Source organism: Protopterus annectens, chromosome 3.part1, assembly GCF_019279795.1.
Source record: "Protopterus annectens isolate FY-2018-M chromosome 3.part1, PAN1.0, whole genome shotgun sequence".
Classification (NCBI taxonomy): Eukaryota; Metazoa; Chordata; order Ceratodontiformes; family Protopteridae; genus Protopterus; species Protopterus annectens.
The window spans coordinates 1583721552-1583736799 of NC_056732.1; the positions used below are offsets into that span (position 1 = coordinate 1583721552).

General features: G+C 40.3%; 1 protein-coding gene across 1 annotated transcript in view; it reads right to left on the reverse strand.

Annotated features, from left to right (window-relative positions):
• Positions 1 to 15248, reverse strand: part of LOC122797814 — a 2009088-nt gene that overhangs the window by 1275090 nt on the left and 718750 nt on the right. Inside the window, exon 8 of the mRNA XM_044066337.1 lies at positions 9401 to 9604. Within this exon, the coding sequence (XP_043922272.1) occupies positions 9401 to 9604 (204 nt within the window). The remainder of the gene's footprint in view (positions 1 to 9400; positions 9605 to 15248) is intronic.

Sequence of the window (15248 nt, forward strand, 5' to 3'; positions counted from 1 at the left end):
AGAGGAACCCTTTCTATTGCTTTAATTTGTAGTAGCTTGGAAATTTGTTTGAAAGCCTCTGCCCTTTGGTTTGGTGGCAGGTTTGGCATGCCTTGTCTTTTTGGTAATGTATGAAAATGGAATCTGTATCCTTTGTCTATTATTTGCAGTGTCCATTTGTCCTTTGTAATACTGTGCCAATTTTTTGAGAATAAAGATAGCTTTCCGCCCAAAGGTGCTTCCAATTGAGCCCTGGTTGGCGGGGACAAAGTCAAGTCATTGAGATGGTCCTTGTGTAGTAGTTGCAGGCCCTGCAGTACCTCTCTGGTTAGGAGGCTGCCATTGACGTCCTCTGTAGGAGCCTCGAGCTTGCCCTCTACCTCTTGCACGTCTGTTTCTGCCTCTCTGAGATCTGTCTGTGTCCGGAAAGGACCAATTCTTAGAAGGCCAATTTCTGCTGAATCTTGGTGGTTGGACCTGGAGAAAATCTTTGACTGTTTGTACTGATTTAGCCTTTTCCTCAAATTTCTTTAAGACCTCTTGAGCCATGGAGCCAAATAACTTTTGCTTTTCCAGCGGAGCATCCAGTAGCTTTGCTTTAACATGGTCTGGCAGAGTTTGTTCCTTCAGCCAAGCATGTCTACGTATGACTGCACCTGTCATTGCTGACCTACATGAAGCTTCCAATGCATCATAACCACATTACAAGAAATGGTTGCTAACCTGCTGTGAGTTATGTACCAGATCCTTAAGTGCCTTGTGATCTAGGGGGCTCAGGTGAAGATAGTTTTTTTATACAATTCATCTAACAAATACTCTTGGCACTGTATCATATGGAATTGACAAATTAATGCCCTCAAAGAAAGACTGGAAGAAGTATACACATTTTTACCCCATCTCTCTAAAGCCCTGGACTCCCTTTCAGAAGGAAGTGGATTTTTAGAAGTGGTGGTTGCAACCCCTTTAGGGCCCTGGGAAATAGTTTCTGGGTCCGCAGAGTGGCCCTTGTAAAGGAAATGATGCGAGTCCAGGACCCTATAGTACCTGTCGGGTTTGATAGGAGCCGGAGGAAGGGAGTCTGGGGAAATACTAGACTCAGAGTACACATCATCAATGACATTTAAAACAGGAGGGATAGCCAAAGGTCTATGCTGAGGTAAATGCAAAAAAGTCCTTAACCTCTTCCTGGAATCAGAGAAATCCTGGTCCTGCCATTTGAAATGCTCTCTCATGGAGTGAAGTGTCTCCCCAAAGGACAACTCTTCAGGAGCGGAGGCCGAGGGAATAGATTCCTCTGCATCAGAATCCTCGTAGGCCGTAAAGGCCTCCTCCTGGTAGTCTGATAGAGCAGTCTCATCTGAGGCCTCATCAGAAGACTGGGGATCTGTGTGCTCAACCCTGGGCCTTTTGTCTGGAGGAGTTTGAGAGCCCCTGTCCGGATGTGGCTGAGAGCCCTTAATTAAGGAAATAAGGTCCTCAACTAAACTTAAAATCTGTGAACCGGTAGAGGATCCCTGAGGAATAGCCTTGGGAGGGAGAGATTTTGGCTGTTTAGCAGCTTTAGCACGTGAAAATGCCTTTATGGACATGGATATAGGTGGCCAGGCTGCCCCACATGCTGAAGTAGTTTTATCCAGAGGAATGGTGGCGGAAATTTCCAGAGCACCGGTTTCAGAGGGAAATTCTATGACCGACTCAGAGGTGGCCTCCGGGACTGAGGTTGTCGGTTGCGCGGTTTCGTCGGTAGGAAGCATCAAGGATTCGGTTTCAGCAGAGACCGAGAGACTTGCGGTAGGCCTAGGCGTGGTTTCGGCCGAAACCACGGTCCGCGTGTGTCGGTCCTTGTCCTTCCGTTTTTTGAAAAAATGAGAAGTCGGAAGCTCCGACGGCATATTGTAACAGTAATTTTCCCAAAAAAATTCTTCTGCAAACTCCGCCCGACGCCTAAGAGTGCGTCTGTTGAAGGAAGTACAGGCTGCACAGGCCGAGACGTCATGGTCTGGGCCTAGACAGGGTAGGCAGTAAGAGTGGAAATCCTTATGAGGTACTTGTTTCCCACAAGTTAAACAATTATTAACTTTAACCGTTTGATCTGACATCGGCTGAGGCAATAAAGAGTCCCCAACGGGGTACTTAGCTTTTTGAAGTCTTCGGTAGCTGAAATTACAGGAGCTGACCGACCGGCACTTGCTATCTGCTTCTGCTTCGGGCACCGCGTGGCAAGAAAGACTGAGGAAGATGGCGTCTGCTGACGCTTTTATATCCCAGGCGCTCTGACGTCGGGAAAGGGGCGACATCAGTCGATGCCGGACCCAGACTTCGGAATCCGGCCGACCGAAGAGCTGCCTGAGGCAGGACAACCCATATGTAAGGACTGCAGATGCATCCTTGAAGGATATCACCTGGCGTACAACTGGCGGCTGAAGAGTTCTTGGGGCTGGTGCATGTAGACGTCACTTTTATTGCCCACGTTCCTGCAGCCACATCAGACATCCGAAGCAACTTGAGAGACTGAAAAACTTTGGAATACAGGCCAGACGTACATGAAAGGAAGAATGGTAAATTCACATGGAGAATACTGCAACATTGGAATGGAAGGACATCCACAAATAGACATGCCTAAAATCAGTCAAAACAGCAAATAAAACGTATTTGAGTGCTACAATTGTAGACCTGAGAGAGAAACAGGATTTTCTACTCAGAAAGGAAGACATTCTGGTGTATGGAGTCTACTTCCGGCCAAGAGGCATAACCTGAATGGAGGAGTTGAGTTGCTTTTTCTGCAGATTCAGGGTTAAACTTACTCCCCCTGGAAGCAATCCATGGTTATATGGATTAACTTGATGTCATGGACAGAAGTGGTTTGAATCAAACAGCCACCTAGGTAGGAGTAGATGTGGGCACCCTTTTTTCTGCAAAAAGGGAGTACTGGAGCCAGATATTTTGTAAATACCCACAGTGCAGGAGACAAGTCAATTGGCAAGACAACTCGAAAGGAGACATCCATGGCTTCAAGTATAGGAAACCATATTTGCTCCCATGCTAAGTTTTGCCAACACAGAATGCAAAGCAAGATGAACAGTATGCTAAATACACTACCCCCCTAGAGTGATAAATTAAAATATCCCCTTGCTTTCAAAATCCTTATAGGGTAACCTAAACTTAATACTTCCAAATTAGCAAGATACTGGCACTGGGGACACCTCCCACATTTGTGGGTACCAATCCTATCCTTCAAGAACTACCACGGACTTCAAGCCCTCGAACATGTTCTTTAAATTCCACCCTCTTCTTAAACTAAACATCAGTTTCGTCGTAAACTTCTATGTTGGCAAAACTGAGAGGATGTTGAAACAGAGGTTCTGCGAACATATTTATGACATTTCCAAGCAAAAGGAGAACAACGCATTATTTAAACATACACTTAAGTGCGACAATTATAGATTTCAATTTTGAAAGAGATGGAGACTGGGAAATCAGTCTAGAATATTGTGAACTTGTGTGGCAGCTTAGGCTTAATGCCTATTCCCTCCCTGGACTTAAGCACTATTCAATTTTACCAGAATTAAAAATGAGAGCTCTCAGTTAATCTTGAGAGCCTTAACACTAATTTACAAATATATATAGTTTCAGACCATATTTCCAGTATATATTTTTTACGTATTTTTACACACAAATGCAATGGTACAGATTGTTGTTGTTTGTCTTTTCGGCTTTTCCTGGTTAGGGGTCGCCACAGCAGAACTCCTGTCTGCTAATGGTATAGATTGTATATATTTAAATGTTTTGTTTTATGCAGTGTGAACATTGACTAATTTATTTTACCTTGCACTATTCTCATGCATGGTTTCTTGTTGCTCTTTGGCTTTATACCAATGAAATGGCAGTTTGTATACTGACTGGACTATAAGGGCTGTGTTAACAGTACTGTGTTATTCTGATGAAGTTCACTCGTGGAAAGAAAGTGCTAAACCTGTATGAATACATTTATCATTACAGTGATAAAGAGAAAAGGTCTCCCTTAAAATTCAGAAGTCAATAATCTCATTTTGTTCAACACTTGACCAAAGCTTTCCATTTATCTATTTTACACCACTCTAATTTTGTATTTAGTATTCAATGCCAAAAGAAATCATAGTATTAAGAGAATTTAAACAGTTTATAACCTCATTGCGAAAATCGATCACCAACCAAATGAAGGCTGTATCCGGTACAATGAAGGCTGTCCAATGATCCACAAATAGCAGGCAAACCAGAGTAAAATAAATAGTAGGTTTAATGTCCAAAAATTAACGTAGAACCAGTACGACAATTAAATACACATAAATCCAATAAAGTTGAGCGCTTTTGTCTCCACAACCGAAGACTTCTTCAGAATAAACTAATCTGAATCAAGTTCTCTTTTATATTCTACCTAATTAATTTAGTTCATTAACCACTTAAATATGAAATCCTACCAAGCAACAGTTCTCAGTATCAAAATGCCTTAATTAATACATAAAGTGAACCCAAGTTGTTTTTTCTAAAATCAATTCACAATCTATTAACTGCATATACACAATTCACCTTACAACCATAATATGTGCTCTATTTGGGCATTTTTCTAAAAAACTAAATGCAATGTTAAACATCTCTAACTCAGTAACAGAAGGATGTATATAGGAAAATATAAAAGTACACACTAAATATAAGCAGTGTGGAATTGTGGAGTATATGTTGGTAAAATGAATCAACGAATACAAAATATATGTGAATGTATATACGTTACATAAATATATAAAAATATTTGTATACACATATGTAATCATATGTGTTCACAGGGTCTATTCGACTCTACACATCTGTTTGTATGTGAATGAATAAAAACACATTTAAAATGCATACATAAATTTTATATATATATATATATATATATACATATATATACATACACACACACACACACACACACACACATCCAATCCCTTGGGTGCTGCAAATATCTCCAAATGTATTACATAAAACTAAGGATTTGATTCTACTTCAAAATAGAATTAAAAGTATTGTTATGGTAAAATGTATTGATGAAATGTGCAACATAGTTATGTTAAAACATCCTAATAAACAAGTAAATAGATAAAATGACAAGTTATAGAACATTAAATAAGATACGTATAAATATATACATGTAATGAATAAATTCCTAAATGAGTGAATAAATAATTACATATTACAGTGGACCAATAGCTGTTAAATTGATTGTCTGTTGTATATAAAAATCTTTGCATATGAAATGTAGATAAATAAATAAAACTACTCAGTTTTAAAAAACTACACACATTCAATACACTACATAGGAGAATTGCGATAACGTATTTTCAGCAACATGGATAAAAAGTGCACTTTTGGACTAAATGAACCTAAACCTTCCTTTATAATGCACCTTTTATTGTCCACCTTTTATAATTTTGGGGTCCATGGCTAGGATTTTGAGTGCTGGTGTAATTGAAATATGGTCATTTAGTCCTTTACCACAGCTTGCGTCCAGCCTTAATTGCCATATCATTTCTCTATACTCAATTTTAGTTTCCCAGTCACCTCCCCGTTCAGGATATCGAACTACCTCCAGTACCCAAAATTTAAAATTTAAAATCAGCTTTTTCACATCTTATGGCATGTCTGTATAGTGCATTGTTCTCATTATGTCTATTTATATCTCGAATATGTTCGTAAATCCTATTTCTCAGCAACCTCTCTGTTTTTCCTATATAAAAACTCTAAAAAAGGTTTTGCAAATCACTAAATAGACTAAGTCCTTAGTATAACAACTACTGTAGCTTTTAGCTACTAATTTTTGGGGGATACTTGTAATTCTGATCTCTGTCATAAATATAGGAACATTGTGCACATCTGCCACATTTGTAGGTTCCATGTTTCCTACTGGTTCCTTCAGCCTGGATTTCATTTCTTTCTAAAATATTTTTAATATTAAAATTCCTTCTAAAACTAAATCTCAATTTGTTTTTAAAAACATCTGTTTTAGTTGCAATATTTTTAAACATGTCCCATATTTCATGTAATCCTTTCTTTAACCAGTTTGTACCATAATAATATGTGGTGATCAAGTAGGGTGTTTGTCTCACTTCTGTATCTCTACCCTTGTCCCAGCCCAAGTTCTGACCACTGTAATTACCACTTTCTACTTCCTGGTATTCACTATTAAGGAGTGGCATGTATCTGGTCCCCCTCTTCCTGATATTACATATTCTTTAACAGAATTGATAAAGTTTATAGGATATCCTCTTTCCAAAAAAAGTTTCTCTAAAGTTATTTTGTTCAAAAATTCATCATCATCCGATATCATCCTAACCATCCTTATCTGGCCTTTAACTATGTTCCTTTTAAGTTGTTTTGAATGATCACTTTTGATAATGTAAACATGCGTTCGAAAAATGTTCCTTTCTATATATGTTCGACTTATAGCACTTGTTGGTCCTGTCCTTGGTCAGTCTAACATCCAAGAAATGTGTATTATCAGTCTCTATCTGATGGGTGAAACTTACAAAGGAGGTTGTACCATTAATATAACTAATAAATTCCTCAATTTTCTCCTTAGTTCCATTCCAAAAAATACATATATCATCCAAAAACCTGAAATATCGCACTATATGCTGGTTGTACTCTGTTTTAAAAACAAATTCTTTCTCCCAATATAGCATTATAATATTTGCGTAAACAGGTGTGCATGCTGAACCCATAGCCACTCCTTCATTTTGATGGTAATAATCCCCTCAAAATAAATAAAGTTGTATTTTAGCACCAATTCCATACTTTCTAATACATTTCTAAAATCAGATGGTGTAAGCCAATCCATCTCCCCCAACACTTTTTCAAACCATTCTAATCCTAGTTTTTGGGGTATTACTGTGAATAATTCTTTTACATCAATAGTAATAAAAAACATATTATCCATAAAAAACATTTTACTTGTTTTGTTTAAAAAATCCCAAGAGTCTTTTAAAATATGCTTCCATCTGGAATAAATTTCTTTGGTCACTGCATCCACATATATAGCCATGGGCTGCGTCTTAGATCCCTGTGAGGCAACAATAGGTCTTAAGGGGGGGGGGGTCCTCTAAGGATTTGTGCACTTTCGGTATTCCAAAGATTCCTGGTATGACAGGTTTGGCAACTTTCAAGTATCTGTATAGTGCCAAATCTATCAAACCAGTCAGGAGGTTATCTTCCAAAATAAGATCAATCTTCCTATAGAAAATGTTAATTTTATTTTTAGTAACAATACTGTAATTTTGATCCTTATCTAGTATTTCTTTCATTTTCCTAATATATTCCCACGTCTCCATCAACACAACCTCCTCCCTTGTCTGGCTTCATCACTCGTACACCCCTGTTGCTGCTTAAATCGCATAATATTTTCTCTTCTATCTCATTCAAATTATTCGTCCTCTCATTATTAATTTTGTATTCTATCCTCATTTTGTTAACACATTTTTCAAAATTGGCTATCTCATAATGCAAGGGTGGATTCCAAGTACTATGTCTATAAAACCTAGCCTCATTAACCATGGTAGCTTCCTTGTGTATATGCATAAAATTTAGTTTTCTTGTGAACAATTTAACATCCAAGATAAGCCTGTCTATACTAGGTTTTCTAGTCGGAACAAAAGAGAAACCTTTTGTAAATAAGTCAAAATAGTTTCTATCCACCACTAAATCTGTGTAGTTAAAAATGTAAAAATCGTTGTAAGTATGTATGACCTGTTTCTCAACTTCCCTGTCCACTCCAGATTCCAAATTAATATGCACAATGTCATGGTCCAAATTATTTAAAAATCCACATCCCCTTCTTGTCTTCCCATATGGTTGGTGTTCCCTGCGGTAGCTGATGCATAGGATTGCTGGTATTTGTTCCTAATCATTTCTGATCTTCTTAGTTCATCAGCTGTCACCTGGGCCTGTGCTGTATCTGTGTCCTCATTCCTATTCAACCTAGAAAATTCTTCATCAAAATATTCATTTTGGTAATCCTCCCTATTCCTATAGTGTCTATTAACTTTGATAATGGTATCTACCTTGCTGGCCCTGCCAATTTCTTTCCCACTGTGGTGCCCTTCAAGCCCTCGAACATGTTCTTTAAATTCCTCCCTCGAACATGTTCTTTAAATTCCGCCCTCTTCTTAAACTAAACATCAGTTTCTTCGTAAACTTCTATGTTGGCAAAACTGAGAGGATGTTGAAACAGAGGCTCTGCGAACATATTTATGACATTTCCAAGCAAAAGGAGAACGCAGCATTAGTTAAACATATACTTAAGTGCGACAATTATAGATTTCAATTTTGAAAGAGATGGAGACTGGGAAATCAGTCTAGAATATTGTGAACTTGTGTGGCAGCTTAGGCTTAACGCCTGTTCCTTCCCTGGACTTATTGAGCACTATTCAATTTTACCAGAATTAAAAATGAGAGCTCTCAGTTAATCTTGAGAGCCTTAACACTAATTTACAAATATATATATAGTTTCAGACCATATTTCCAGTATATATTTTTTACGTATTTTTACAGACAAATGCAATGGTACAGATTGTTGTTGTTTGTCTTTTCGGCTTTTCCTGGTTAGGGGTCGCCACAGCAGAACTCCTGTCTGCTAATGGTATAGATTGTATATATTTAAATGTTTTGTTTTATGCAGTGTGAACATTGACTAATTTATTTTACCTTGCACTATTCTCATGCATGGTTTCTTGTTGCTCTTTGGCTTTATACCAATGAAATGGCTGTTTGTATACTGACTGGACTATTTAAGGGCTGTGTTAACAGTACTGTGTTATTCTGATGAAGTTCACTTGTGGAAAGAAAGTGCTAAACCTGTATGAATACATTTATCATTACAGTGATAAACAGAAAAGGTCTCCCTTAAAATTCAGAAGTCAGTAATCTCATTTTGTTCAACACTTGACCAAAGCTTTCCATTCATCTATTTTACACCACTCTAATTTTGTATTTAGTATTCAATGCCAAAAGAAATCATAGTATTAAGAGAATTAAAACAGTGCAAAATGACTATTACCAAAATAGCAGCATACAGAATAGTACTCGCTGTGAATGTAGTTGATTGGGGTCAAAACTCTCATTCCATAGAATAAGTCAAAGCAAAAGGGCACCCCCCATTGCAAACCTGAAAGCATCAACATGTTGGAGAGAGGAAAATGTCCACCCTTTATAATACCTGGAAACTTGCAGCTAAATTCCAACCCAGATCATCCATCATATACAGTTAGAATAATAGTGAACAGCCAGTAAACCCAGTTTAAGGTGAAAACATTTGAGCAACAAGTCCCACAGTAAATGTCAAAGGCAAGAAAGGCAATGAGGAGTGATCAGTTTTGTGATACAAGTCGACAAGAGAACCATTTTTTCTTACCAGGCTTAACTAATGTTGCTGAAAGACTCATCTGCATTCCAAAGAGCTCTTTTCCCTGTGAGGCCTCCAGAGCCTTCTCTTGACTTTTTTGATGTTGGAAAAGCACATAACCAAACCGCTCTTCACCAGTGCCATGAACCTGTACCTCAATTATCTTCCCATATTTTTTAAATTCATGAAAAAGACCATCTTTCACTCCAGAATCTAAAAACAGCAAGAAAAAAAAATCAGAAAACTTCAAAAATGTTGCTGCATCATAAATGCAGATTGCTCAAGAATATGAAAATCAAGACATACAGAATTAATGAAATCAACAATCAGCATATACAGTTACAGCTGCTGAACTCCATGAACTCGCACTCTGTAGTTAAGACAAAACACCTCAAATACCTAAGAGAATGATGTGCTCAATAAAAAATGATGTACTCAAGTCACAAACTATGATCAGCATTACAACCACTAAAACAAACATGGCCTTCTCTAGCAAATACTGGACGTTGCCAACACTGGGATCCCAGCAACCAGCATTTAAAAAGTGTCTAAGGCGCCTGATAGCAAAGAGAGGAAGGATATGCATGTTTACTCTTATTTTTTTTTGGGGGGGGGGGGGCAGTGGGTCCCACCTAGCTCACACCACTGCTATACTACCACACCCCTCTGCTGGGTGAAGTGATGTACTTAGCATTTTGATACATCCATGCTGTTGGCTCCCATCTGGTTCAACATGTGGGGTAATTTTCTGACCAGGATTCGGTATTAGGCTTTTGTCAGAGACTTAGCTCTTACAGCTCTACCTCCTCTACCCACAATACAATGCTCCTCCCATCAACCTCAGATTGAACTTGCCCTAAACATAACTCCTAGGACAGGCATAACAATCAAGGACCTGAAAGGGAGACATCCCAAAGGTATGACTGCCCAATCAACCAGGTGTCAAACCACAACTAGGAGGGAGGACAAGCGGGAGGGATGGTTGAACTGGACAGAAAAAGACAACATGGATGGATCTATCATTAAGGTAAGTACATAATATTTATAGCAGATGTCCCCAAACACTTAGCCCAGAAAGGCCCAAAAGAACAGAACATTTCAGAGAATGGTGCAACCAAAGGAGGCCCTGGACCTCAAATATGCATCCAATTTATAATGGGACACAAATGTGTGAGTGCTAGCCCAAGTGGCAGCGGCACAAGTTTCATCAATGGAGGCTCTACAGAAAAAAGGATGTAGAAGCTGCAACTGCCCTGATAGAATAACCCATAGGTTTTGTGGGTAATGTTCTTCCTCTCAAAGTGTACAGGGAGGAAATGCAATCAGAAAGCCAATTAGATAAAAGAGTTTAGGGCACGGGCATTCACAGCCCGGCCATAGTAAAGGAAAAGTACAGTTTTGTACCTACCATAAATGTAGATGTTAGAGTGCTCATACAGCTGCAGTCATAACAGATGGGTTATCCTGAAGTCAGGTGGGTCCTCGGTCGGCCGAATTCCAAAGTCTAGGTCCGGCGTCTGTTGTCGTTGCTTCTTCCCTAACGTCAGTGCGGCAGGGGTATAAAAAAGGCAGCTAACACCATTTTATTCATTTTTTTTTGCCCCAGATGTCCGATGCCCCCAGAAGGAAGGCAAACATAATGTTATGCAAAGATGCAATGTTGATAAATCAAAAACAGTAGTTGCAAGCAAATACACCAAAAAAGAATACCCCAAAAAGGTTTTATGAAAAGTGTTTGTCATAAGGCCTGTCCTAAGAGGGGATGGAGGGAGGGAAAAGTACAGTTTTGTACCTACCATAAATGTAGATGTCCGAACTGGATAGCATCTGCAGTCATAACAAATGGGTTGTCCTGTCGTCAGGCAGCCCTTCGGTCGGCCGGATTCCAAAGTCTGGGTCCGGCTTCGGCTGATGTCGCACTTCACCCGACGTCATCTCTGCTGGTCTTCGGGTATAAAGGCATCAGCCGACGCCATTTTCCTCTGTTTCTTGCCCCAGATGCCAATTGCCCTCTTGGAAAGCTAGATTTTGGATAAATGCCAATGTTTCTAAAATAGTAGAAGGCAAACACAAAAAATAAACATGTATGTACATATATACAAACAAATACACCACAAGAGACTCCCCCCCCCCCCCAGCTAGCTATTAGGAGGGTAAATACCCTAGGAGTACCACAGAGGGGAAGGAGGGAGGGTAATCCTGACTGCAGATGCTATCCAGTTCGGACATCTACATTTATGGTAGGTACAAAACTGTACTATGTCCTTCATGGATGCATCTGCAGTCATAACAAATGGGTAGAATACCATAGCCAAACTAGGGGAGGAGGAATAAAATTATGGTGTAGTCAGGATCCCTTGCAGTACAGCAGTGGCAAACCCTGCTCGGGATCTAGAATATAGAGGTAAATTATAATGCTTGGCAAATGTATGCACGGAGGTCCAAGTAGCCGCCTCAATAATGTCCTTGGTTGCCACTCCTCTTAAGAAAGCTGTGGTAGTGGCTGTAGCCCTTGTAGAATGAGGTCTTATGTTCTGTGGAACTGGTTTTCCATGGTAGGAGTAACAGAATCTTATGCAATTTCCTATCCATTTGGAGATTGTCTGTTTGGAAATTGCTTTTCCTTCCCTTCCTGTTGCATAGGCTACAAAGAGCTGGTCAGTTTTTCTGTTACCTTTGGTTCTGTCCAGGTAGTAGCGTAACTGTCTATGTACATCCAAGGTATGCAGCATTCTTTCACCTCTGTTTTGTGGGTTGGGAAAGAAGGTAGGTAGGTGGATTGCCTGGTTTAAAGACACTCTGGATACCACCTTAGGCATAAATGTAGGATTAGTTCTCATGGACACCCTATCTTGATGGAAGATTAGGAAGGGTTGCACTGCCATTAAGGCCTGTAGTTCCGAAACCCTCCTTGCTGAAGTAATAGCCAGTAGGAAAGCAGTTTTCCATGACAGGTGTTGTAGATCTGCTGTTGCTGCTGGTTCAAACGGAGGGAGTGTCAATTTTTCTAGTACAAAATTCAAGTCCCATGCTGGTAATGGTGGTTTCCTAGGAGGTTTTACATTCTTGATCCCTCTGAGGAACTGCCCGAGTAGAGGATGTGAAAAGACAGGAGGATCAAAGCTGTATTCTGCTGAGATAGCTGATGCATGTATCTTGATGGAGGAATAGGACAGGCCTGTATGTAGAAGCTCTGCCAAGTACTCCAGAATGTTAGCAATATCTATGTTAGACACATCTTTTCCTCTTTCAGTACTCCAAATGACGAACCTTTTCCATTTTCCTGCATAGTTCCTTCTTGTTGAAGGTCTGCGGGCTTCAAGGATAATGTCTTTAACCCTTTGTGAAAGGTCTGGGTTAGTTACTGCTATGTGATGTTCCAGGCAGTCAGTTGCAAGGTTTTTAGGTTTGGATGTATGATGCTGTAGCTGTTCTGAGTTAACATCAGAGGCATCAGGGGTATTGACCACATTTTCTCCCGAGACATGCTCCTCAACAATGGGTACCAGTGTTGTCTTGGCCAGTTCGGAGCTATCAGAATTATCCTTGGACGTTCCTCTTTGATTTTCAGTAGTACCTTGTGCATCAAGGGAAGAGGTGGAAATGCATATGCTGTCAGGCCTTTCCAGCTGAAGGATAGAGAGTCCACCTTCCATGCAAGTGGGTGGAATGTTCTTGTGCAGAATTTTTTGAGCTGGTGATTTTGTGGGGAAGCGAATAGATCTATTTGTGGCATTCCCCATTTCTTTGTGATGGCCTTGAAGATGTCCGGGTGTAGCATCCATTCGTGACCATCCGAGGTGGTTCTGCTTAAAATGTCTGCTAGGGTGTTCTCTTTTCCCGGTAAAAATATTGCCTGTAACTGGATGTTGTAGCTTAGAGCCAGATTCCAAAGGTCCAAAGTCATTCTGCATAGGGGGTATGAATGAGTGCCTCCCTGTTTGTTGATGTACCACATGACTGTGGTGTTGTCTGTCCTTATCAAATGGCCTTCTTTGAGGAATGGTCTGAATTTTAGAATTGCCAGTTTTACTGCCAGCATCTCTTTTTGGTTTATGTGCAGGTGCAGCTGGTCCTGAGTCCACAGTCCTTGTACGCATTTGTCCAGCATGTGTGTCCCCCATCCTAGGTCTGAGGCGTCCGTTGTGATGGTTTGGCTTGCTCGGAAGTTGTGGAAGGGTAGGCCTGGGTTTGACTGGCATGCCTGAGCCCACCATAGGAACTCCTGTTTTAAGCATGGGATTAGTGGTATTTCTGTTTCTAAGCTGTGCCTGTGTTGAGACCATAAATTCTTTAGGTACCACTGTAACTTTCTCATATGCAGTCTGGCATGTGGGACCAAGATTATGCATGATGTCATGAAGCCCAAGGCCTGCAGAACTTTTCTTGCTGTTAGTTTGTTCTGCTTTGTTAATGCCAAGAAGTAAAGAGGGAGCTGTTTTTGTTTTTCTGCAGTTAGGAATGCCATTTGTTTTACTGTGTCCAATTCCGCGCCCAAGAAAGTTCTTGTCTGGGATGGTATCAGCCTTGACTTTTGTAAATTGACTGTGTATCCCAGGGCTTGTAGCAAGTAAATGACCCTTTGTAAATCTGTTGTCAGCTTGCTTTTGTTGTCCGCTTGTAACAGGCAGTCGTCCAGGTATGGATAAATTTGGATTCCCTGTACTCTGCAGTGAGCGATTACTGATGCCAGGCATTTTGTGAATACTCTGGGCGCAGTAGATAAGCCAAAGGGCAATGCTGAGAATTGATAATGCTCTGATCCTGCAAGAAATCTGAGGTATCTTCTGCAATTTGGTTGAATGGGGACGTGCAGGTATGCCTCCTTCAGATCTAGAGTTACCAGCCAACACTCCTTGCCCAGCATGGGAAGAAGTTGCTGTAGGGTCAGCATTTTGAATTTTGGGACAATGATGTATGTGTTTAAGATGGATAGGTCGAGAATAGGTCTCCAGTTTTTCTCTTTTCTTGGTACTAGGAAGAGTCTGGAGTAGAATCCTTTGCCCTGTTCTGTTATTGGTACTCTTTCCACAGCTCTCATCTTTGTTAATTCCGCTATCTGGTGCAGGGCTTCTATTTTTTTGATTTGGGGGCAGGTTTGGCATTCCTCTTTTTACTGGTAAAGTGTGGAAGTGGAACCGGTAGCCTTGGTCTATGGTTTGCAAAATCCACTTGTCTTTTGTGATGTAGTGCCAATTTTTCGAGAATAAGGCTAACTTTCCACCTAATGGTGCTGCTATTTGCTCCCTGGTAGGCGGAGTCAGAACCAAGTCACTGTGATTGTCCTGTTGCAGTGGCAGTGGTTGTGTCTGTGCCTCGGTTATTGCCTTGCCACTGTCGTCCTCTGTAGGCACCTCCTCTGGATTGATTTCTGCCCCTAGAGCGTCTGTTCCTGCCCCTTTGTGATCTTGTGGAGTCAGGAAAGGACCAATTCTTGGCAGGCCAGTTCCTGCTAAACCTTGGGGGCTGAACCTGTAGGAAATCTTTAACTGTTTGTACAGATTTTGCCTTCTCTTCCATTTTCTTCATTACCTGCTGGGCAGGTTCCCCAAACAGACTGGCCTTATCCATAGGAGCATCCAATAGCCTAGCTTTAACATGATCCGGTAAGACCTGTTCTTTCAACCATGCATGCCTTCTTATCACTGTGCCAGTCATGGCTGATCTAAATGAAGCCTCCAGTGCATCATAGCCACATTTTAAAGAATGGTTACTAACCTGTTGGATGTTATTCACCATTTCTAATACATATTTCTTATCTAAAGATTCATCAGAGGACAGCTTTTTTAATTAACTGATCAAGCATAAACTCTTGGTATTGGATCATGTGAAACTGACAGTTTAAAGCTCTAGCTGA